This window comes from Mobula birostris, chromosome 12 (assembly GCF_030028105.1).
Source record: "Mobula birostris isolate sMobBir1 chromosome 12, sMobBir1.hap1, whole genome shotgun sequence".
Classification (NCBI taxonomy): domain Eukaryota; kingdom Metazoa; phylum Chordata; class Chondrichthyes; order Myliobatiformes; family Myliobatidae; genus Mobula; species Mobula birostris.
The window spans coordinates 109,037,190-109,059,746 of record NC_092381.1 but is presented as its reverse complement, the minus strand read 5'-3'; the positions used below and the strand labels follow the sequence as shown (position 1 = coordinate 109,059,746).

General features: G+C 43.9%; 1 protein-coding gene across 4 annotated transcripts in view; it reads right to left on the bottom strand.

The window, feature by feature from the left end:
• ccdc9 (coiled-coil domain containing 9) overlaps nt 1–22,557 on the bottom strand; it is a 96,863-nt gene that overhangs the window by 19,203 nt on the left and 55,103 nt on the right. For 3 of the 4 annotated variants that reach the window (XM_072274447.1, XM_072274451.1, XM_072274449.1), the window contains exons 10-13: nt 21,240–21,345; nt 16,955–17,006; nt 13,364–13,856; nt 9,090–9,320 (exon numbers count right to left, since the gene is read on the bottom strand). In XM_072274447.1, coding sequence (XP_072130548.1) covers nt 9,090–9,320; nt 13,364–13,856; nt 16,955–17,006; nt 21,240–21,345 — 882 coding nt within the window. The remainder of the gene's footprint in view (nt 1–9,089; nt 9,321–13,363; nt 13,857–16,954; nt 17,007–21,239; nt 21,346–22,557) is intronic. The other variant, XM_072274450.1, reaches the window with a different exon arrangement.

The window sequence follows — 22,557 nt, the reverse complement described above, 5'->3', positions numbered from 1 at the left end:
GTACCCCACTAGTCACCGCCTGCCATTCTGAAAAGGTCCCGTTTATTCCCACTCTTTGCTTCCTGTCTGCTAACCAACTCTCCACCCACACCAATACCTTACCCCCAATACCGTGTGCTTTAAGTTTGCACACTAATCTCCTGTGTGGGACCTTGTCAAAAGCCTTCTGAAAATCCAAATATACCACATCCACTGGTTCTCCCCTATCCACTCTACTAGTTACATCCTCAAAAAATTCTGAGTTTCGTCAGACATGATTTTCCTTTCACAAATCCATGCTGACTTTGTCCGATCATTTCACCACTTTCCAAATGTGCTGTTATCACATCTTTGATAACTGACTCCAGCAGTTTCCCCACCACCGACGTTAGGCTAACTGGTCTATAATTCCCCGGTTTCTCTCTCCCTCCTTTTTTAAAAAGTGGGGTTACATTAGCCACCCTCCAATCCTCAGGAACTAGTCCAGAATCTAACCAGTTTTGAAAAATTATCACTAATGCACCCACTATTTCTTGGGCTACTTCCTTAAGCACTCTAGGATGCAGACCATCTGGCCCTGGGGATTTACCTGCCTTCAATCCCTTCAATTTACCTAACACCACTTCCCTACTAACATGTATTTCGCTCAGTTCCTCCATCTCACTGGACCCTCTGTCCCCTACTATTTCTGGAAGATTATTTATGTCCTCCTTAGTGAAGACAGAACCAAAGTAATTATTCAATTGGTCTGCCATGTCCTTGCTCCCCGTAATCAATTCACCTGTTTCTGTCTGTAGGGGACCTACATTTGTCTTTACCAGTCTTTTCCTTTTTACATATCTATAAAAGCTTTTACAGTCAGTTTTTATGTTCCCCGCCAGTTTTCTCTCATAATCTTTTTTCCCTTCCTAATTAAACCCTTTGTCCTCCTTTGCTGAACTCTGAAATTCTCCCAGTCCTCAGGTGAGCCACTTTCTCTGGCTAATTTGTATGCTTCTTCTTTGGAATTGATACTATCCCTAATTTCTCTTGTCAGCCACGGATGCACTACCTTCCTTGATTTATTCTTTTGCCAAACTGGGATGAACAATTGTTGTAGTTTATCCATGCAACCTTTAAATGCTTGCCATTGTATATCCACCGTCAATCCTTTCAGTGTCATTTGCCAGTCTATCTTAGCTAATTCACGTCTCATACCTTCAAAGTTACCCCTCTTTAAGTTCAGAACCTTTGTTTCTGAATTAACTATGTCACTCTCCATCTTAATGAAGAATTCCACCATATTATGGTCACTCTTACCCAAGGGGCCTCTCACGACAAGATTGCTAATTAACCCTTCCTCATTGCTCAAAACCCAGTCCAGAATAGCCTGCTCTCTAGTTGGTTCCTTGACATGTTGGTTCAAAAAACCATCCCGCATACATTCCAAGAAATCCTCTTTCTCAGCACCTTTACCAATTTGGTTCACCCAATCTACATGTAGATTGAATGGCTGGGGTCACCCGTCTGGTAATGACACTGCCTACAAGAAGGCAATAGCAAACCTCTTCTGTAGAAATGTTTGCCAAGAACAATCATTGTCATGGAAAGACCATGATGGCCCACATCATATGACACAGCACATAACAAATAACTATATCAAAAGGAAGGATGGTTCATGGGGGAGGGAGGGCTGTCAAACACAAATTGCACAAACAGCTGTTAGGACAGGTGACCAACAGCTCAAAGAGGGGTAGATTGTAAGTAGGAGATTAAGCATGGGGAGGGGGGGATCCTTGCTGCCAATGGTAAAATAAGATTGAACAAGCAGCCAGATTGGAGGTGGAGATAGAGATGGCAAGAAAAATCTCAGGGAGTTTTTATACAGCTGGTACAACTATGGAAGGATTTGAAAACAAAAGATGTGAATTTTAAAAACGCAGTCATTGTTTAACAGTGCTCAGTAGCGAGGGAAGGAACTGAGCCAAAATTCAAGATTGGTTATTTGTTCTTCAACATTTTTGGGCCGAGACCCTTCTTCAGGACTGGAAAGGAAAGCGGAGGATGCCAGAATAAAAAGTGGGGTTGATGTTCCAGGCCGAGCCAAGACCATTCATCAAGACTGGAAATGAAGGGGGAAAGAATCCATAATAGGGAGGCTGTGAGGGGTGGGGGGGGGGAAGGAGAACAAGCTGGCAGGTGATAGGTGAAGACACTTTTCAATGGTGGTCAATTCTGGTCACCCCACTACAGGAAGGATGTTGAGGCTTTGGAGAGGGTGCAGAAGAGGTTCACCAGGATGCTGCCTGGTTTAGAGGGTGTGTGCTACCACAAGAGGCTGGATAAACTTGGGTTGTTTTCTCTGGAGTGACAGAGGCTGAGTGGAGATCTGACAGAGGTTTATAAGATTATGAGAGGCATAGATAGAGTAGACAGGGAGTATCTGTTTCCCAGGGTTGAAATGTCTAATAACAGTGGCATGCATTGAAGGTGAGAGGGGGGAAGTTCAAGGGGGATGTGAGGGGTAAGTTTTTTTCACTCAGAGAGTGGTGGATGCCTGGAATGTGCTGCCTGGTATGGAGATAGAGGCAAATACATTAGAGGCTTTTAAAAGACATTTAAATAGGCACAGGAATATGAGGAAGACAGAGGGATATGTACATTTTGAGGAAGAAGGGATTAGTTTTTGTGTTTTTTGATTTACTTTTTAGCTGTTTCGGCACAACACTGTGGGCTGAAGGGCCTTGTTCCTGTGCTGAACTGTTCTATGTTCTGTGTGGTGGGCACTGTTCCCACTCAGCTGCATGGGTGCGCAGCCCCGCAGCACCTGAAGTGCTCCAGTGCATCTAGCCTTTTTGGCCGCGCTGCTGGAGTTGGACACAGCTAGAAAGAGTTTATGAAACATAAAAGGTTTTCTTTGCTGTACTATATTTCATTATAGCCTTCAATTAATAAATAACACAACAACTGCTCCACTTAGCTGTGAAAAAAAATTTAGAGCAGGGGTTCCGATGGACCAATACCATTAAGCAAGGGGTCCATGGAGCCCAGGTTGGGAGCCCTGAATTAGAGGGAACGTTGGTGGAAGGAGAATCTATCAAAAAATACAAACATGGGAAACAGATAATTATCTGACAATAAACATGTAATGCGGTTGAATCAGGGAGAGGGGCAGGAATGGGTTAACTGCTTTTCTTCTTTCAGAGAGCCAGAACTCTGAAGAGGTGTGATATAAATTCAGTGACGTTCCTTACTGGATGGAGGGGAAGATCACGGGTTATCGAACCCTGAACCTGAAATAATCAATACTTTATTTAGAGACACAGCACAGTAACATCCCTTCCAGCCCAACGAGCCCGCCCCATCAAATTATACCCAACTAGCTGATTAACCTGCACATCTTCGGACTGTGAGAGGAAACCAGCATATCTGGAGGAAAGCCACAGGAGAACACACAAACCCCTTAAAGGCAGCGGCAGGAATTGAAGCCCAGGTCACTGGCACTGTAATAGCACTGTGCTAACTCCTACACTACAGCAAATATTACCATCACTGCAACACACACAAAATGCCGGAGGGACTCAGCAGGCCAGGCAGCATCTAGGAAAAGAGTACAGTCGACGTTTCAGGCCGAAACCTTTCGGCAGGACTGAGCTCCTCCAGCACTTTGCGTGTGTTGCTCCGATTTCCAGCATCTGCAGATTTTCTCATTTATAATTAAATCACTGACAGTATTGTGCAAAAGTCTTAGGCACATGTAAAACAAAATCCTGCAAAGCAAAGATGATTTCAAAAATAATGAAATGAAAAATTTCTAAATATCAAAAAATTTACTATATAGAGCAGCAAACAGTAAAAAAAAACACAAAATCAAATCAATATTTGTTGTGACCAGCCTTTGCCTTTAAAACTGCATCAATTCTCTTGGGTACATTACTGTGCAGGTTTATAAGAAAATCAGCTGGTAGGTTGTTCCAAGCATCTTGGAGAACTGGCCACACACAGTTCTTCTGCAGACTTTAGCTGTCTCCCTTCTGTCTCTCCAGGTAATCCCAGACAGACTCAATCAGGGCCCTGTGAAGGCCACACCATCTGTTGCAGAACTCGTTCTTCTTTTCGCTGAAGATAGTTCCTTATGACCTCAGCCATGTGTTTGAGGTCATTGTTCTGCTGCAGAATGAAGTTGGGACAGATCAGACGCCTCCCTGATGGTAATGCATGATGGATGAGAATTTGCTTGTACTTCTCAGCATTGAGGTTTCCATTAATTCTAACCAAAACATCAACTCCATTTGCAGAAACACAGCCCTGAACTTGCAGGGAACCTCTGCTGCACTCCACTGTTGGCTGCAGACACTTGTCAATGTAGTGCTCTCCAGCTTTTCTACGGACAGACAGCCTCCTGTTTGATCCAAAAATTTCAAGTGTGGACTCGTCAGTCCCGAGCACTTGCTACTGTTATTCAGCATCTCAGTCCTTGTGTTTTCGTGCTTAGGCGAGTCTCTTGGCTGTTTCCACTTCAGAGGAACAGCTTTTTGGCAGCAACTCTTCCATGAAGACTACTTCTGATAAAACTTCTCCGGACTGTAGAGGGGTCTACTTCGGTTCCAGTGCAAGTTCAAAGCTGATAGCAGTGCTGGACTTTTTCCAATTTAGAAGGGACGTCAATTTGATGTATCTCTCATCTGCTGCACTTGGTTTCTGTGGCTGACCACTGGTTTCTGGTCCTCAACCTTGCCCATTTCTTTGTGCTTTTTCAGCAGAACTTGGACAGCTCATCTTGAAACTCCTGTCAGCCACAAAATTTCTGCTTAGGAGAGACCTTTCTGATACAGGATGACCACCTCGTGTTCTGTTGCTGTGCTCACTCTTACCGTGGTGTAAGAATTGATGATCTGAAGATTAAACTGTCACATCAGCCACACCCTCACCTTTTAGCTTGGTTGTCCTTCGCCCAATTTGTTCCTTGTACACCCGTTTCTGTTTCAGTTAATCAATTTAGCTCATTCAACTCATTATGTCATTGATCATCAGCATCCTGTTTGTTATCTTTGTTTAATCATGCACTGGGCTAGACACCTACAAAGTAGTCAAGTTTTTATTTGAAAAGTGGTTCGTTATTTAAAGTTACTTTGCTTAACGAAATACAAACATTTCTGTAATGCTTAATTTTTTTTTTTGAGAAGTTGGGCTATGCACTTGGCTCTATTTTAGGTTCCTCTCTTCCTTTTGATTTGAAACGCCTCAAACTGGCCTCTAACCCGATAGTTAAATATACCTTGCGTACTTGGTTTCAATTCAGAAAATTTTTTGATCTCAACCAATTTGCTAGCGATCCCTATTTTAGGTAACATTATTTTTTCCTCCCTCTTTCACGGATCGTGCGTTTCAAATTTGGAAGACTAAGGGTATTTCACGGTTTTTGGATTTATTTTTAGATGGTTCCCTTATGTCTTTTGAACAATTATCTAATAAATATAATTTACCAAGAATACATTTTTTTAGATATCTCCAAGTTAGAAATTTCCTAAGTACTATACTCTCTTCCTTTCCGACGCTACCTCCTACATATATTTTAGATACTATAATTAACCTTAATCCATGTCAGAAAGATGTAACGGCTAATATTTATAATATTATTATGAAACTTAGGAAAGCTCCATTTGATAAGATTAGGTCAGATTGGGAACAAGAATTGGGTTCTATTATTTCCGTGGATGACTGGGGGCAGATTTTACAATTAGTCAATACTTCCTCTATCTGTGCTAAACATTCCCTAATTCAATTTAAAGTTGTTCATAGAGCACATATGTCCAAAGATAAATTAGCTCATTTCTATTCTCATATTAATCCTTTTTGTGATAGATGTCCGGGGCAGATAGCCTCTTTAACTCATATGTTTTGGTCTTGTCCTACTCTGGAAACTTTTTGGAGAGATATTTTTAATATTATCTCAAAGGTATTGAATATAGATATCTCTCCTCATCCTATTACTGCTATCTTTGGATTACCTAAAATTTCCAGTAATCTTACCCCTTCAGCCCGTAGAATGATTGCATTTCCTACTTTAATGGTGAAAAGATGTATCTTACAACATTGGAAAGAGACTAATGCTCCAACTACCTTTTTTTGGTTTTCCCAGACGATATTATGCTTAAATTTGGAGAAAATTAGAAGTAATCTTTATGATTCCTCACTTAAATTTGAACAGACCTGGAGATCTTCTATTCAATATTTTAATTTAATGTAATTTTTTTTCTCTTTTGTTCCATATTTATATTCCCTTCTTGCCTTTTTTTTTAACTCTTTTTAATGGAGGTCGGGTTTGAGGACGTGATTTTTAAGTTCTTTAACTCTACCTGTTTCCAGGTTAGCCCATTGCTTTGCTTTGCTTTTAGTTTAGTTGCACGGTGGGGTTTTTTGGGGGTCTCTTTTTTGGGGTTTATTTTCTTTTTCTCTATTGATATATATATATATAAAAATTAGTATACTATTATTTTACCATATTATTTTATGTTTAAATTGCACTGTATCAATTTTTTCTTCTGTATTAATATCTCCTGTAATTTCTAACAGTGTATTAGTGCCTTTATGGTTTACCCTTTGTATACTTATTCAATAAAAAGATTTAAAAAGAAAAGAAAGAGAAGTTAATGTCTGGAAATCTTTGGTCTATTGATCTGACACACTAATGCAGAGGACAAAAAAAACACCTCAAACAAAATTTATATTAAAAAATTTAGGGTGCCCAAGACTTTTGCACAGTACTGTAAAGAGATGAAATTTCATGGTATTGAGAATACCTGCAAGCAGCGTCTGGAAAAGAATTGGTCATGTTATCAAAGAAAGGCTACCATACAATATTGGAGCGAAGGAGGATGAGGGGTGACTTGATAGAGGTGTAGAAGACAGTAAAAGGCACAGATCTAGTGGACAGCCAAAGACTCCTCCCCACCCCAGAGTGAAATTGACTAATATGGGGACATAATTTTAAGGAGATTGGAGGGAAGTATAGGGGGGAGGATGTCAAAGGTAGTGTTTTTACACAGAGAGTGGTGGATGTCTGGAACACCCTGCAGGGGTGGTGGCAAAGAGAGATATATTAGGACATTTAAGACTCTTGGCTAAGCACGTGGATGATAGAAAAATGAAGGGCTACATAGGAAGGAAGGGTAAGATTGATCTTACATTAGGTTAAAGGGTTGGCACAACATTGTGGGCTAAAGGGCCTGTATTGTGCAGTAATGTTCTGTGTATTAATAAGCAGTGAGTTACTAGTTCCATACAAGATGTGTATGATGTTTCATTACATTTCCAAGCAAATTAAAACCAATGAAATACATTTTGAAATGTGGCCACTCTTATTAGATCGGAAACATGACTAGTAATATGTGGAGAACAAACTCTCACTCCACTCTCCAGGGAGAAGACAGGAAATTATAAGCCAATTAGCCTGATCTGAGTGGTTGGGAAGATGTTGGGAGTTGATCATTAAGTATGTGGTTTCGGGGTACTTGGAGGCACATAACAAAATAGGAAATCTTGCCTGACAAATCTGTTGGAATTCTTTGAGGAAGTAACAAGCAGGATAGACAAAGGAAAAAAGGTGAGCTTGTGTACTTGGAACTTCAGAAGACCTTCAACAAGCCCATGCTATTACAGGAAAGATACTAGGCAAAGAGTGGGAATAAAGGGATCTTTTTTCTAGTCGTGATTAGTGGTAGTGCACAGGGTCCCGTGTTGGGACTGCTTTTTACGTTATACATCAATGATTTGGCTGATGGAACTGATACCTTTGTGGCCAAGTTTGTGAAAGATATGAAGATAGATGGAGGAGCAGGTAGTTTTGAGCAAGTAAAGAGGCTACAGAAGACTTGGACAGATTCAGAGAACAGGCAAAGAAGTGGCAGATGGAATATGGTATTGGGAAATGTACGGTCACACACTTTGGTAGAAGCATTGACTACCTTCTAAATGGAGAGAAAATTCAAAAGTCTGAGGTGCAAAGGGCTTGGGAGTCCTTGTGCAGAATTCTCTAAATGCTAATTTGTAGGTTGAGTCGGTGGTGAGGAAGGCGAATGCAATGTTAGCATTCATTTTGAGAGGATTAGAATATAAAAGCAAGGATGTAATGTTGGGCTTGATAAGGCACTACTGAGGCCTCACTTGGAGTATTGTGAGCAGCCTTGGGCCCCTTAACTAAGAAAAGATGTGCTGACATTTGAGAGGGTTCAATGGAGGTTCACAAAAATGATTCTGGGATTGGAAGACTTATCATATGAGGAGTGTTTGATGGCTCTGGGCCTTTACCTACTGGAGTTCAGAAGAATGAGTTTCTCATTGAAATCCATTGAATGTTGAAAGGCCTCAATGGAGTGGATGTGGAGAGGATGTTTTCTCCGGTGGGGAGTCTAAAACCAGAAGACTCAGCCTCAGGATAGAGGGAATTCCTTTTAGAACGGCGATGAGGAGGAATTTCTTGAGCCGGAAGGTGGAGAATCTGTGGAATCTGTTGCCAAAGGCAGCTGTGGAGGCCAAGCCACTGGTATATTTAAGGCAGAAGTTGATAGATTCTTGATTAGTCAGGGCATGAAGGGATACGGGGAGAAGGCAGAAGATTGGGACAGGGAAGGAAATAGATCAGCCATGATGAAATGGTGGAGCAAACCCGGTGGGCTGAATGGCCTAATTCTGCTCCTATATCTTATAGTTCTATAATATGATAACAATCTAAATATCAGTCCCAGGACACACAGGGGAACTGGTTTGGTCTTTGTCATGAGCAGAGGGGAGACTTGTTCAATGTCTGATCGAGCTAAAATATTTTCAGTACAGCATGTTCACTCAACGTTCTGAAAGTGAGTCACAACCTTTCCTTGAACTACCTCCCTCCAAACGAGTAATTTTGATGTCATGGTATAAACAAGGAGCTGAGACTGGAGGGACATGATGTGAGAAGTCACGGGGGTATTCTGACTGTTACGGGGAGATTGAATGTCTGGGCATCCCTTTTGTAGAAGAATCCAGGACCTCAGTGTGCCGCAGGAACTAACCCTGAGCTCCGTGTTACTGTGTGGCTGCCGTTTGTAGCTTGGATCAGAGGTATGACTGTACTGCACAAAAGCACTAACCTGCATGTCCGCTGACCTCCGTCCTGGACCTTGCTTCTCCCTCCACTTCCACTGCTTCTATGGTGGCCGTGTTGTCAGCGGTGCGCTCAGTTTCCTGCTCTGGCCTCGCAGCAGGAGGATCTTGGCCTCCAATCTCACCGGGCTCAGTGGCAGCCATGGACCCCTGCCCAGCGAGTTCTCTGGAGGGGGGAGGATCACAGTTGGTAGGGGCGACCTGAGGCTCCAACTCTGCTGCCAAACAAAAGCATGACCATTAACTCAAGCTGTTGGACCAGAGGCTTCTAGCAGCACAGAACAAGAGGAGATAACACTGAAACATCGTTCCTCTGGGATACAGAACAAGTGGAGATAACACTGAAACATCATTCCTCTGGGATACAGAACAAGGGGACAGAAGGCTGAAATATCGTTCCTCTGGGAAACAGAACAAAGGGAGACAAGGCTAAAACAGCGTTCCTCTGGGACACAGAGCAAGGGGAGAGGAATGGCCCCAGAGGAATGGTGGTTTCGTTTAGCTGTATACATGTGTATGGTTGAATGGCTGTAGAGGCAGAATTAGGCCATCTTGCCCATCGAGGTGGAGGTGGAGGTGGAGGAACAACAGATTGAGCTTTCGACTTGTCTCACCCACAGTTGATACAGTTTATTTATTTACTGAGACACAGTGTGGAATATGCCCTTCCTTCCCTTTAAACCATGCTGTCCAGCAATCCTCCGATTTAACCCTTGCCTAATCATAGGACAATGCACAATTAACCTACCAACTGGTAAGTCTTTGGACTGCGGGAGGAAACCAGGGCACCTGGAGGAAACCCACGCTGTCACAAGGGGAGCGTAAAAAGACGCTGGAGTTTCTGTGAAAAATGAGGGAAGTGCAAGACGGATATATTACAAATAAGAAGAAATTTTTGAATGGAAGGACACTACCGTGGCTGACAAGTGAAGTCAGAGCCAAAGTAAAAGCAAAAGAGAGGGCATACAAGGCAGCCAAAGCTAGTATGAAGATAGAGGATTGGAAAGCTTTTAAAACTTGCAAAAGGAAACTAAGAAGGTCATTAGGAAGGAAAAGATGAATTATGAAAGGAAGCTGGTGACTAATATCAAAGAAGATACTAGAAGTTTTTTTTTAAAGTATATAAAAGGTAAAAGAGAGTTGAGGGTAGATATAGGACCAATAGAAAATGACGCTGGAGATATTATAATGAGAGATACAGAGATGGCAGAGGAACTGAATGCGTATTTTGCATCAGTCTTCATAGTGGAAGACATCTGCTGTATACTGGACATTCAAGAGTGTCAGGGAACTGAAGTATGTGCAGTGAAAATTACAACTGAAAAGGTGCTCAGGAAGCTTAATGGTCTGAGGGTGGATAATTCTCCTGGACCTGATGGAATGCACCCTTGGGTTCTGAAGGAAGTAGCTAGAGAGATTGTAGAGGCATTAACAATAAATTTTCAAGAATCAATAGATTCTGGCATTGTACCGGATGACTGGACAATTGCAGATGTTACTCTGCTATTTAAGAAGGGTGGGAGGCTGCAAAAAGGAAACTATAGACCTGTTAGCCTGACATCAGTAGTTGGGAAGTTTTTGGAATCAATTGTTAGGTATGAGATTACGGAATACCTGGAGGCACATGACAAGATAGGCCAAAGCCAGCATAGTTTCCTGAAAGGAAAATCCTGCCTGACTAACCTTCTGTAATTTTTTGAGGAAATTACAAGCAGGATAAACAAAGGAGATGCAGTAGATGTGGTGTACTTGGATTTTCAGAAGGCCTTTGACAAGGTGCTGCACATGAGGCTGCTTAACAAGATAAGAGCCCATGGAAGTACAGGGAAGTTACTAGCATGGGTGGAGCATTGGCTGATCAGCAGAAAACAGAGAGTGGGAATAAAGGGATCCTATTCTGGCTGGCTGCCGGTTACCAGTGGAGTTCCACAGGGGTTGGTGTTGGGACCGCTGCTTTTTACGATGTATGGCAACGATGTGGTCTATGGGATTAATGGATTTGTGGCTAAATTTGCCAATGATACAAAGATAAGTGGAGCTGTGGGAAGTGTTGAGGAAACAGAGAGGCTGCACAGAGTCTTAGGTAGTTTAGGGGAATGGGTAAAGAAGTGGCAAATGAAATACAATGTTGGAAAGTGTATGGTCATACTTTGGTGAAAGAAATTATTTAGATGGGGAAAGAATTCAAAATGCAGAGAGGCAAAGGGACTTGGAAGTCCTTATGCAGGATACCCTAAAGGTTAACCTCCAGGTTGAGTCGGTGGTGAGGAAGGCGAATGCAATGTTGGCATTCATTTCTAGAGGTTTAGAATATAAGAGCAGGGATGTGATCTTGAGGCTCCATAAGGCACTAGTGAGACCACACTTGAAGTACTGTGTGCAGTTTTGGGCTCCTTATTTTAGAAAGGATATACTGACATTGGAGAGGGTTCGGAGAAAATTCATGAGAATGATTCTAGGAATGAAAGGGTTACCATACGAGGAACATCTGGGAGCTCTTGGGCTGTATTCCCTGGAGTTCAGGAAGATGGGGGGGATATCATTGAAACATTCTGAATGTTAAAAGGCCTGAATGGCAAAGTTATTTTCCATGGTAGGAGAGTCTTGGACAAGCGGATGCGACTTCAGAATTGAAGGACTTCCATTTAGAACAGAGATGCAGAAAAGTTTACTTTAGTCAGAGGGTGGTAAATCTGTGGAATTTGTTGTCATGAGCAGCTGTGGAGGCCAAGTTATTGGGTGCATTTAAGGCAGAGATAGATAGGTTCTTGATAGCCAGGGCATCAAAGGGTATGGGGAGAAGGCAGGGGAGTGGGGATGACTGGAAGAGTTAGATCAGCCCATGATTGATTGCGGACTCGATGGGCTGAATGGTCTACTCCTGCTCCTATATCTTCTGGTCTTATGCTTTCCAGCAGCAGGGACTGGCAATCTGGTCAGGATTGATAGGAAGATGAATACTACTAAATACACAGAGATCCTGGATAAAAACCTGCTAGCCTCTGCCAAAAAGCTTAAACTGGGGAGGAAATTCATCTTTCAGCAGGACAACAACCTAAAGCACACTGTCAGAGCAACCATGGAGTGGCTTCAAATGAAGAAAACTGATGTCACTGAGTGGCCCAGTCAGAGTCCTGGCCATAACCCAACTGAACATCTCTGACAAGACCTCGAGACTACTGTCCACCACTGCTCCTTTAATAACCTCGCACTGCCTGGACGATTTTGCAAGGATGAATGTGCAAATCTTGTTCTATCATGTTGTGCAAAGCCAATGGAGACTTATCCAGAAAGACTACTGGCTGTAACAGCTGCGAGAGGGAGGTCAACTAAGTACTGAGCAAAGGGGAAGGACACTTCTGAATTGCTGACATTTCAGTTTGTGATGGTTTAGTTTTTCAGGCTTCACAATTTTCCCTGTTTTTCGGGTTCTACTGTGAAAAAAGGAGCATGTGATTCACAAGTAAAAATTCTCAGTTAAATTGATCAAAATCCCTGGCTGTAATACTCATTTGTGTGAACAAAGGGCTGGGCGAGGAATATTTTCACAAGACTCTGTTCTGAAATCTGTTGTTTTGTGGCAGCAGTACAGTGCAAGCCACAAAATAAACTATAAATGACAAAAAGAAAAAATCATTTATATCGTATTTAATAAATAATAGATATAATATGCACATATAAACGCATGTTATATATAAGCATCATATGTAAACATTTATATATAATAAATAAATAAAGAAAGAAAGAAAGGCATCCGTTAGTCTTGCGAGACCATGGATCTGCACCTGGAAAGTCTTCACTCTCCAGGGCGCAGGCCTGGGCAAGGTTGTATGGAAGACCGGCAGTTGCCCATGCTGCAAGTCTCCCCTCGGGAGCAGGTGGTGGATGGTCGTATGAGCAGCTGGTGCAGGTCAAAACTCCTGGTTATGCAACCACTGACGCCAGGCAGACAATCTCTGAAGAGTATTGATAATGGCTGGGGTCACCCATCTTGTAAAGTCACTGCCCAGATGAAGGCAATGGCAAATCACTTCTGTGGGAAAATTTCCCAAGAACAATCACGGTCATGGAAAGACCACGATGGCCCATGTCATAGGATGTGTACACATTATGAACGAACATTATATACAAATTGAATAACTAGTGCACAAAAAGAGCAAAAATAGTGGGAAAAGTGAATATAAAAAACAGGAGTTAATATGAAAACAAATTCAAATGAAATCTACATTCTCTGTGGAAAGTTTCCATTCACTGATCTTACCATTAGCCCTGATGTCGTCCTGGGAAGATTTGCCGGTGGAGGCAGACTGGAGGGGATTCTGTAACACATTGGTTCTGGGCGAAGCGATTTCTACTTCCTCTGCCCAGTCTTTGACCGGATGATATCCTTCAAGCGAGAACGGACTGAGGGGTTTGGATTCTGTATCTGCCGGGATCTCGGCATCATCTTTGATGTGTAGTCTGGGTGTCTCCCGGGACTTCCTGACTCGCTGGTCTTTGGCTTCAACCTCTGGACTTTGGTCAGTGCTCTGCACCTCCTGCTTCTTTGTTCCTCCACCATCTTCCTTCTTTTCCTCATTCAAATCCTCTGCCTCCTCCTCACCCTCTGACACATCCTCTCCAACAACCTCCTCTTCACTGTCGCTGGCGTCTTCCCATTGATCATCATCATCATCAGCATCATCTGCAGGAGACTCATCCACATCGACCTTGCTCTCAGAGTGCTTGGGAGGTGGGGCTTTCAACTCCTTCTCCTGCAAGGACAAGAACATTTAACTGATACAACAATTGGCTGAAGGAACTCTGGGTCGAGCAGCATGTGGGAGAAGGCAAAGGAACTGTTGATGCTTTGGGTTAAAATCCTTGCAACAGGACAACATTAAACTGATGGTGCTTCACAGATGGGCAACCTGGTCACAAGTCCTCCAACTGCTCAGCTGTGTATCTAATGCAGATTAACATGGAGCTCTGAGCTCCAAGATAATCATTCAATGTTTCACTGGACGAAGAGAGCACATATTGATTCAGCCACCAGGGGAACACCGTCCTCAGACAAGAAAGAAAGTGGTCATAGAGTCATAAAACAGGTCTTTTGGCCCATCTAGTTCATGCTAAACTCTTACTCTGCCCAGTCCCATCAACCCACACCTGAGCCATAGGCCATCGCTGTCCATACTCCTCTTACCTATAAGATCATAAGACACAGAAGCTGAATTAGGCTATTCAGCCCATTGGGTCTGCTCCACCATTTCATCATGACTGATGTATTTCCCTCTCAACCGCATCCTACTCCCTCCTCTTGTAACCCAACTAGTCAAGAACCTATCAACCTCCGCCTTAAATATACCCAATGACCTGTCCTCCACAGCCAAATGTGGCAACACATTCCACAGATTCACAATCCTTGGGCTAAAGAAATTCCTCACCTGTTCTAAATAGATGTCCCTCTATTCTGAGGCTGTGACTTCTGGTCCAAGACTCTCCAACCATACGAAACACCTTCTCCACATCCACTCTATCATTAAGATTTCATTAATAAGGTTTCATTAAGATTCCCCCACCCTCCCCCTCCACCACTCTTCTAAGTTCCAGCAAGTACAGGCCCAGAGCCATCAAATGCCTCTCACATGTTAACCCTTACATTCCCAGAATCATTCTCATGAACTTCCTCTGGGCCCTCACCAATGTCAGCACATCCTTTCTTAAATAAGCAGCCCAAAACTGCTCACAATACTCCATGTGGAGCCTCAACAGTGCGTTATAAAGCCTCAATATTACATCCTTGCTTTTATATTCTAGTCCTCTTGAAATAAATGCTAACATTGCATTTGTCTTCCTCACCACTGACTCAAGTTAACCTTTAAGGAATCCTACACATCTCTCAAGTCTCTTTGCACCTCAGACTTTTGAATTTTCTCTATATTTAAGAAAATTGTCTACGCTTTTATTTCTTCCACCAAAGTGCATTACCATACACTTTCTAACACCGTAATCCATCTGCCATTTCTTCGCCCCTTCTCCCTGCTTCCTCAACACTACCTGCTCCTTCACCTATCTACGTATTGTGTGTAAACATGTACAATGCAATACATGATAAATATAGAAAAAAACTGAATCACAGTAAATATTTATATGTATATTAAATAGTTAAATGTACTGCAAAAACAGAAATAAAAAGTAGTGAGGTAGTGTTCGTGGTTTCAATGCCCATTCAGAAATTGGATGACAGAGGGGAAGAAGCTGTTCCTGGATCATTGAGTGTCTGCCTTCAGGCTCCTGTACCTCAATCCCGATGGTACCAATAAGAGGGCATGCCCTGGGTAGGAGGGAAGGGTTTAGATTGAACAGGGTCAGCACAACATCGTTGTCCAAAGGATCAGTTGTATGCTCTACTGTTCCACACCTTACGTCTGTATTGACACCACCACCCCTTATCAAGTCCAAACTAACCTCACAAACTCTGCCTGTGTGTATTCCTGGTCACTCGTTTCCTTCCAATGCATTTCCCTCTCCCATTATGGTCATTCTTTCCCGTTAATGTATCTCAGGTGTAACATTTACAGACATCTCCCTTTACAGGGGGGAGCACAATACAACCCAAGTGGCTGTTTCCCACCCCTACGTTTGACATGAAGGTGGGTGGTGTTGTTGAAGATTGTCATAGGTTACAATGGCATACAGACAGGATGCAAAGCTGGGCTGAGAAGAGGCAGATGGAGTTCAATACAGAGAAGTGAGAGGTGATTCACTTTGGGAAGATCGAACTTGAAGGCAAAGTACAAGGTTAGTGGTAGGATTCTTCGCAGTGTGGAGGAACAGAGGGATCCTTGGTCTGTGTCCACAGATCCCTCAAAGTTGTCGCACAAGTTGATACGATGGTTAAGAAAGGTTATGGTGTGTTGGCCATCTTTAGTCAGGGGATTGAGTTCAAGAGCCATGAGGTAACGCTGCAGCTCTATGAAACACTATTAGACCACACTCGGAGTACTGTGTTCAGTTCTGGTCACCTCACTATAGGAAGGATGTGGAAGCATTAGAGAGGGTGTGGAGGAGATCTACCAGGATGCTGCCTGGATTCGACAGCATGTTTTATGAGGGTAGGTTGGCTGAGCTAGCGCTTCACCCTTTGAAGTGAAGCAGGATGAGAGGTGACTTGATAGAGGTGTACAAGATGGTAAGAGGCATAGATCGAGTGGACAGCCAGGGACCGTCCCAGGCGGAGATGGCTAATATGAGGGATCATTTTAAGGTGCTAGGAGGGAGAATGTCAGTGGTAGGTATTTTACAGAGAGTGGCGGGTGCCTGAAAGTCAATCAAGAGTGCTGCTAGAACCAGAAATACTGGGGACATACAAGAGGCACGTAGATAGGCACATGGCTAGATTGAAAAGGTTGGGGTGTCGAGACCGGAGGCGAGATATGGGCCATTTCAGCTCACTGCTCTGTGAGATTTTCTCATCCCTGTACTGAACTGAGGCTGTGTCCTGCAACTAATGGGCTCCTGAATTGGCTGCACTGAAGGATTGGCTTCGTGGCTGTGCGCGCACTTCTGTGAACTTTAGTTCTGAATGCTACTTGCTCTTTTTTTAAAAAACACATCGGGCGTTTGACGGTTTTTTAAAAATGGGTTCTACTGGGTTTGTGGCTGCCTGTAAGGAGATGAATCTCAAGGTTGTAAAACGTATACTTTGAACTTTAAACATGGATGAAGGAAAAATGAAGAACGATGTGGGAGGAAAGGGTTAAGTTGATCTTAGAGAAGGTTAAAAGGTCATCACATCATGAGCTGAAAGAGCTGTACAGTGCTGGGCCTCCAGTACACCACTGCACTGAAGATCTGGCTGTTTACTTGCCTGTTTCTCCTCCACTTCAGCTTCAGGTGTTTCCCAGCGATCATCATGCATGCTACAGAAAAAAAACAAAGTCCATTTCACCAGTGCAACCCTCCACACTCAGTTCCTGGCTATTAGGTCACTGGATAGGATCGAGATTCGGGAATGTTTCAGGACATCAGCACTGAAAAGCCATTTTTCTCCCCGCGCGTGCCGCCCGCCCCCCAAACCCACCCCCTTCTCTCATTCCCAGCCATACAAAAGCCTGAAGTCCCACGTTACTAGGTTCAGGAAAAGTTATTTTGGCAAGTTATTTTGTTCATTCTGTGCCGTATTGTATGACATGGGTGATCATGGTTTTTCCATGATTATTCTTGGCAAATTTCTCTACAGAAGTGTCTTCTTCTGGGCAGTGTCTTTACAAGACGGGTGATCTCCCCCGCCATTATCAATACTCCTCAGGGATGGTCTGCCTGGCGTCAGCAGGACGTGTGACATGCACTGGCTGTCAGACTGTGGGGACAGTACGGTAGCGTAGCAGTCAGCGTAACACTATTACAGCACCGTCTGTGAGGAGCTTGTATGCTTTCACTGTGACCGCATGGCTTTCCTCCGGGTGCTCTGGTTTCCTCCCAGGTTCCAAAGACGCACTGGTTAGGGTTGGTGGGTTAATTGGTCACATGGGTGGGCTTGTAATGCCGGAAAGGGCCTGTTACCATGCTGCATCTCTAAACAATGCCCGGCTTGCCCGTTATGCCACGGGTGTTTAGGGCAGCAACCAAGATCCTTCATCTCTGGCAGTGTTCAGGGCTTCCTTCATCGTGTCAGTGGCTCAGGTTTTCACTCCTGTCATTCACGCAGGTCCCATGTGGAGACTCAGGAATACCGTCACACTCAGATGTAGAAGGATTCTTCATTGCTGTTTCCATAACAACTTTGTTTGACCAGTCAGGGTTGTCAGCCCTGAACTGAACCCCAAAACCTGGAGGACTGGTGACTATTCTTAGTCTGGCCTCTACCCTTTGGCCTGTTTTGCATGCGTGACCCTACCAAGAGCCAAACCACAAAGCCCTGATTCCAGCCAACATACGAGGGGTGATTGATAAGTTTGTGGCCTAAGCTGGAAGGAGTCAATTTTAGAAAACCTAGCACATTTATTTTTCAACATAGTCCCCTCCTACAGGTACACACTTAGTCCAGCGGTCGTGGAGCATACCGATCCCTTCTTTATAGAAGTGTCCACAGCAGGGATGATTGATAAGTTCGTGGCCTAAGGTAGAAGGAGATTAGTTATACAGCTCTCGTTACATGCACGTGCAGTTCAACTCTGAGTGAAAATGCAGAAAGTTTGAAGTTAACAACTCAAGTCCTTCTACCTTAGGTCACGAACTTATCAATCACCCCTGCTGTGGACCACTTCTGGAGGTCTAAGATGCCGACTTCTACAAAGAAGGGACCCGTATGCTCCACAACTGCTGGACTAAGTGTGTAGATGTACGAAAAATAAATGTGCTAGGTTTTCTAAACTTGACTCCATCTACCGTAGGCCACGAACTTATCAATCGCCCCTCGTAGCTCTCTAGGTCATTGAGGCACACAAGATTCCAAACCTGCACACCCCTGATTGCTACCCCAGTATAGCAATATTATGACCACTTAGCACTACAATGGACTGTTTGTTTCAATATAATTGTGTTCTTACTTGGATAATTTTGTACAATTCATGTCGTTGGTTTATATTTTTCGTGAACATTGTGTCTATGATGCAACGTGACTGCCAGGCCGCTGCAGAGGTGAATTTATTGTCGTTTCCACACATGCAATGAAAAACATACTTGCAGCAGCCTCACAGGCTCATAGGGCATAGTGGTTAGCACAACACTTTAAAGTGCAGGTGACACGAGTTCAATTCCCTCCTCTGCCTGTAAGGAGTTTGAATGCTCTTCCCATGACAACGTAGATTTCCTTGTAGAAACCACTGGAAGGTTCATTGGTCATTGTAAATTCTCCCGTAATTAGGCCAGGATTCAATCGTGGGATCCATGGATGGTGCAGCTCAAAGGGCCAGAAGGGCCTATAGTGTGCTGTATCTCAATAAATAATGCATCAGATGTGCAGCACTCTCGAGAAAAACACAAATTAAATGTAAATTATATAGTTTTTTACATTTGGAACAAGAAAAGACAATGTCGATTTTAGTGCAAAGTAATCACTGCGTTGTTGAACTGTTAGAGAACATAGACCAGTACAGCACAGAAACAGGCCATTCTGCCCACAATGTTGTGCCAAACCAGCTAAAAAGCAACTCAAAAACACCCAAACACTAATCCCTCCAACCTACACCGTTTCCACATCCCTCCATCTTCCTCACATCCACGTGCCTATCCAAACATCTCTTACCAGGCAGCCACAACTCTCCCAGTGAAACGCTTACTCCACATCCCCTTTGAACCTCCCCCCTTTCACCTACAATGCATGCCCTCTGGTATTAAGACATTTCTGCACCAAGAAACAAATACTCCCTGTCTACACAAACAAGAGGAAATCTGCAGATGCTGGAAACCTGAGCAACACACACAAAATGCTGGAGGAACTCAGCAGGCCTGGCAGCATCTATGGAAAAGAGTACAGTCAACATTTTGGGCTGAGCCCCTTCATCAGGACATATTCCCTGTCTACTCTACCCATGTCTCTCATAACCTTATAAACCTCTATCAGATCTCCCCTAAACCCCCACCGCTCCAGAGAAAACTACCCAAGTTTGTCCAGCCTCTCATGATAGGACATGACCACTAAACCAGGCAGCATTCGGATAAACCTCTCCAAAGACTCAACATCCTTCCTAGATAGTGGAGCAACCAGAACTGCATGCAATACTCCAGACGTGGCCTTACCACATTAGGGTTTCGCTAGCTGGGTCAAGCCCGAATGAGCTGAGTTGGTGGTGAGGACGGCAAATGCAATGTTAGCATTCATTTCCAGAGGACTAGAATATAAAAGCAAGGATGTAATGTTGAGATTTTACGAAGCACTGGTGAGGCCTCACTTGGGAGTATTGACAGCAGTTTTGGGCCCCTTATCTAAGAAAGGATGTGCTGACATTGGAGAGGGTTCAGAGCAGGTTCACAAAAATGACTCAGGGACTGAAAGGCTTGTCATATGAGAAGCCTTTGATGGCTCTGGGCCTGTGCTCACTGAAAGTCAGAAGAATGAGGGGGGGGATTTCATTGAAACCTATCAAATGTTGAAAGGCCTCAACAGAGTGAATATTTCCTATGGTGGGGGAGTCTATGACCAGAGGGCACAGCCTCAGAATAGAGGGACAACCATTTAGAACTGAAATGAGGAGGAATTTCTTTAGCCAGAGAGTGGTAAATCTGTGGAATTTGTTTCCACTTGCGGCTGTGGAGGTCAGGTCATTGTGTATACTTAAGGCAGAGGTTGATAGATTCTTGATTGGTCACGGCATGAAGGGATATGGGGAGAAGACAGGAGGCTGGGGCTGAGCGGGAAATGGATGCGGCATGATGAAATGGCGGAGCAGACTCAATGGCCTAATTCTTCTCCTACATCTTTTGGAATGGTTGGAGGTTTTCTTTGCACCTATGTGCGCACGTACACCTGCATTTGAGTACAAACTTGACTTTGAATTTGGGGTTGTTCAGAAGGACAGGGAAGAGAAGTAGCAGAGTTGGCACGGTCACGTAGCAGTTACAGCGCCAGCCATCCATGTTGGACCCCGCCACTGTCTGTAAGGAGTTTGCACTGTTCCCATGACAGCGTGGGTTTCCTCACACATTCCAGAGACGGTTTGGGTTGGAGTCCTGAAGATGGGTCTCAGCCTGAAACGTTGACAGTTAACTCCTTGTCCCATAGATGCTGCCTGACCTGCTGAGTTCCTCCAGCGTTATGTGTGTGTTACTCTGGACTTCCAGTATCCGCAGATTTTCCTGTGTTTGTGGGTTGGAGTTAGCATATTTGGACTATGTTAGTCACTGGTGCCATCGACACATTTCGCTGTATATTTCAATGCATATGTCACAAATAAAGCTAATCCTTAACTTTAAGATGACTGAACGGCCCATCTCCACACAGTTTAAGCTACCCACGTTGGCATTTCTCAACACTCTTTGGGTAGGAACGAGGAGGTGGCAGCCTCCCCCTGTATTGTTCATCAGCTCTGCACCCAAAAGTGGCGCCTTAAACACTAACCAAGAGATGCTCTCTCGTGGGTTTTGGAGACCAGACACCAGAGACCAGGCACAAATTGGCAGGGAGGTAGACAAGGCTAAAAGATATTGCCTACCTGTAGTTCTTCTCCCTGTGTTTGACTTTCCCCTTCTTGGAATCCTTACTTTTGGATTGAAAGATAAAGTCAGAAATTGTTGGAGGCTTGGGTGGTCTATGTTCATCTGGAAAAAAAAATTGAACAGGTTACCAGCTACAGGACCTGGAGAATTAGCAAGGCCATCCAACTCACCTCAGAGAACAGCTTATTTTAACACAGCCTACAGTACTGTCCGAAAGTCTTAGGCACATATACACAGACAGAGTGACCAAGACTTTTGCACAGTACTGTAGCAGTTCTGCACTGTACTGCTGCCATACAAAAAAAAAACTACTTTCATGAATGATGATAAACCTGATTCTGATATGGGTCTCTATTGTGGACTGAGAGTGGGAAGGGAGCAGGGAGAGGGGAATCATGGTTGGGAAAAGGGGAAGGGAGAGGGGAGGGAGCAGGAAGCACCAGAGAGACATTCTGTAATGATCAATAAACCAATTGTTTGGAATGAAAGGACCTTGCCTGGAGTCTCAGGGCTGCATGTGTCACCCCCACACCCAAGCACTCCTTCTCCGTCACCTGTCCCACATCTCTCCCACGATGCTCCACCTTTGCCATTCTCAACCTCAGTCTGCGCAAACGTCTTAGACATGCTAGCTATATATATGCGCCCCAGGCTTTTGCACAGCACTATAAGCCTACTCCAAAACAAAACAGATCTATATTCCTGCAGCACCTTTCAGACACAGCTCTGCTCTAGGCAGTGCAGTGGTGCAAGTCATAAAGATGTTGCCTCAAGGCCTCTGTTACCCAAGGTTGATCCTGATCCCTGAGGTGGAGTTTTCACTTTCACAGTGACTACACGGGTTTGCCCCTCAGTTAATCCCAGGAATCCCTTCCCCCCAGGAATGAAAGGGTTAACTTATCAGGAGTGTTTGATGGCTCCAGGTCTGTACTGGCTGGAGTTTATTAAAATGAGCGGGGGAGGCAGGGGGGAATCTCATTGAAGCCTATCAAAAGGCCTAGATAGAGTTCATGGGTTAAGGGTGAAAAGTGAAATGTTTAAGGGGAACCTGGGGGAAATTTCTTCACTCAGAGGGTGCTGAGATTGTGTAACAAGCTGCCAGCGGAGATGGTGGACGTGGGTTTGACGTTAACATGTAAGAGAGGTTTGGATAAGTACATGGATGAGAAGAGCATGGACCAGGTCAACGGGAAACGGCAGAGTAATTATTCGGCACACACTAGATGGGCCAAAGAGCCTGGTTGTATGCTGTTGTACTCTAAAAAAAGAACATTGGCCAAGACAGAAGAAACTCCCCCGCTCAGGGTATCACAT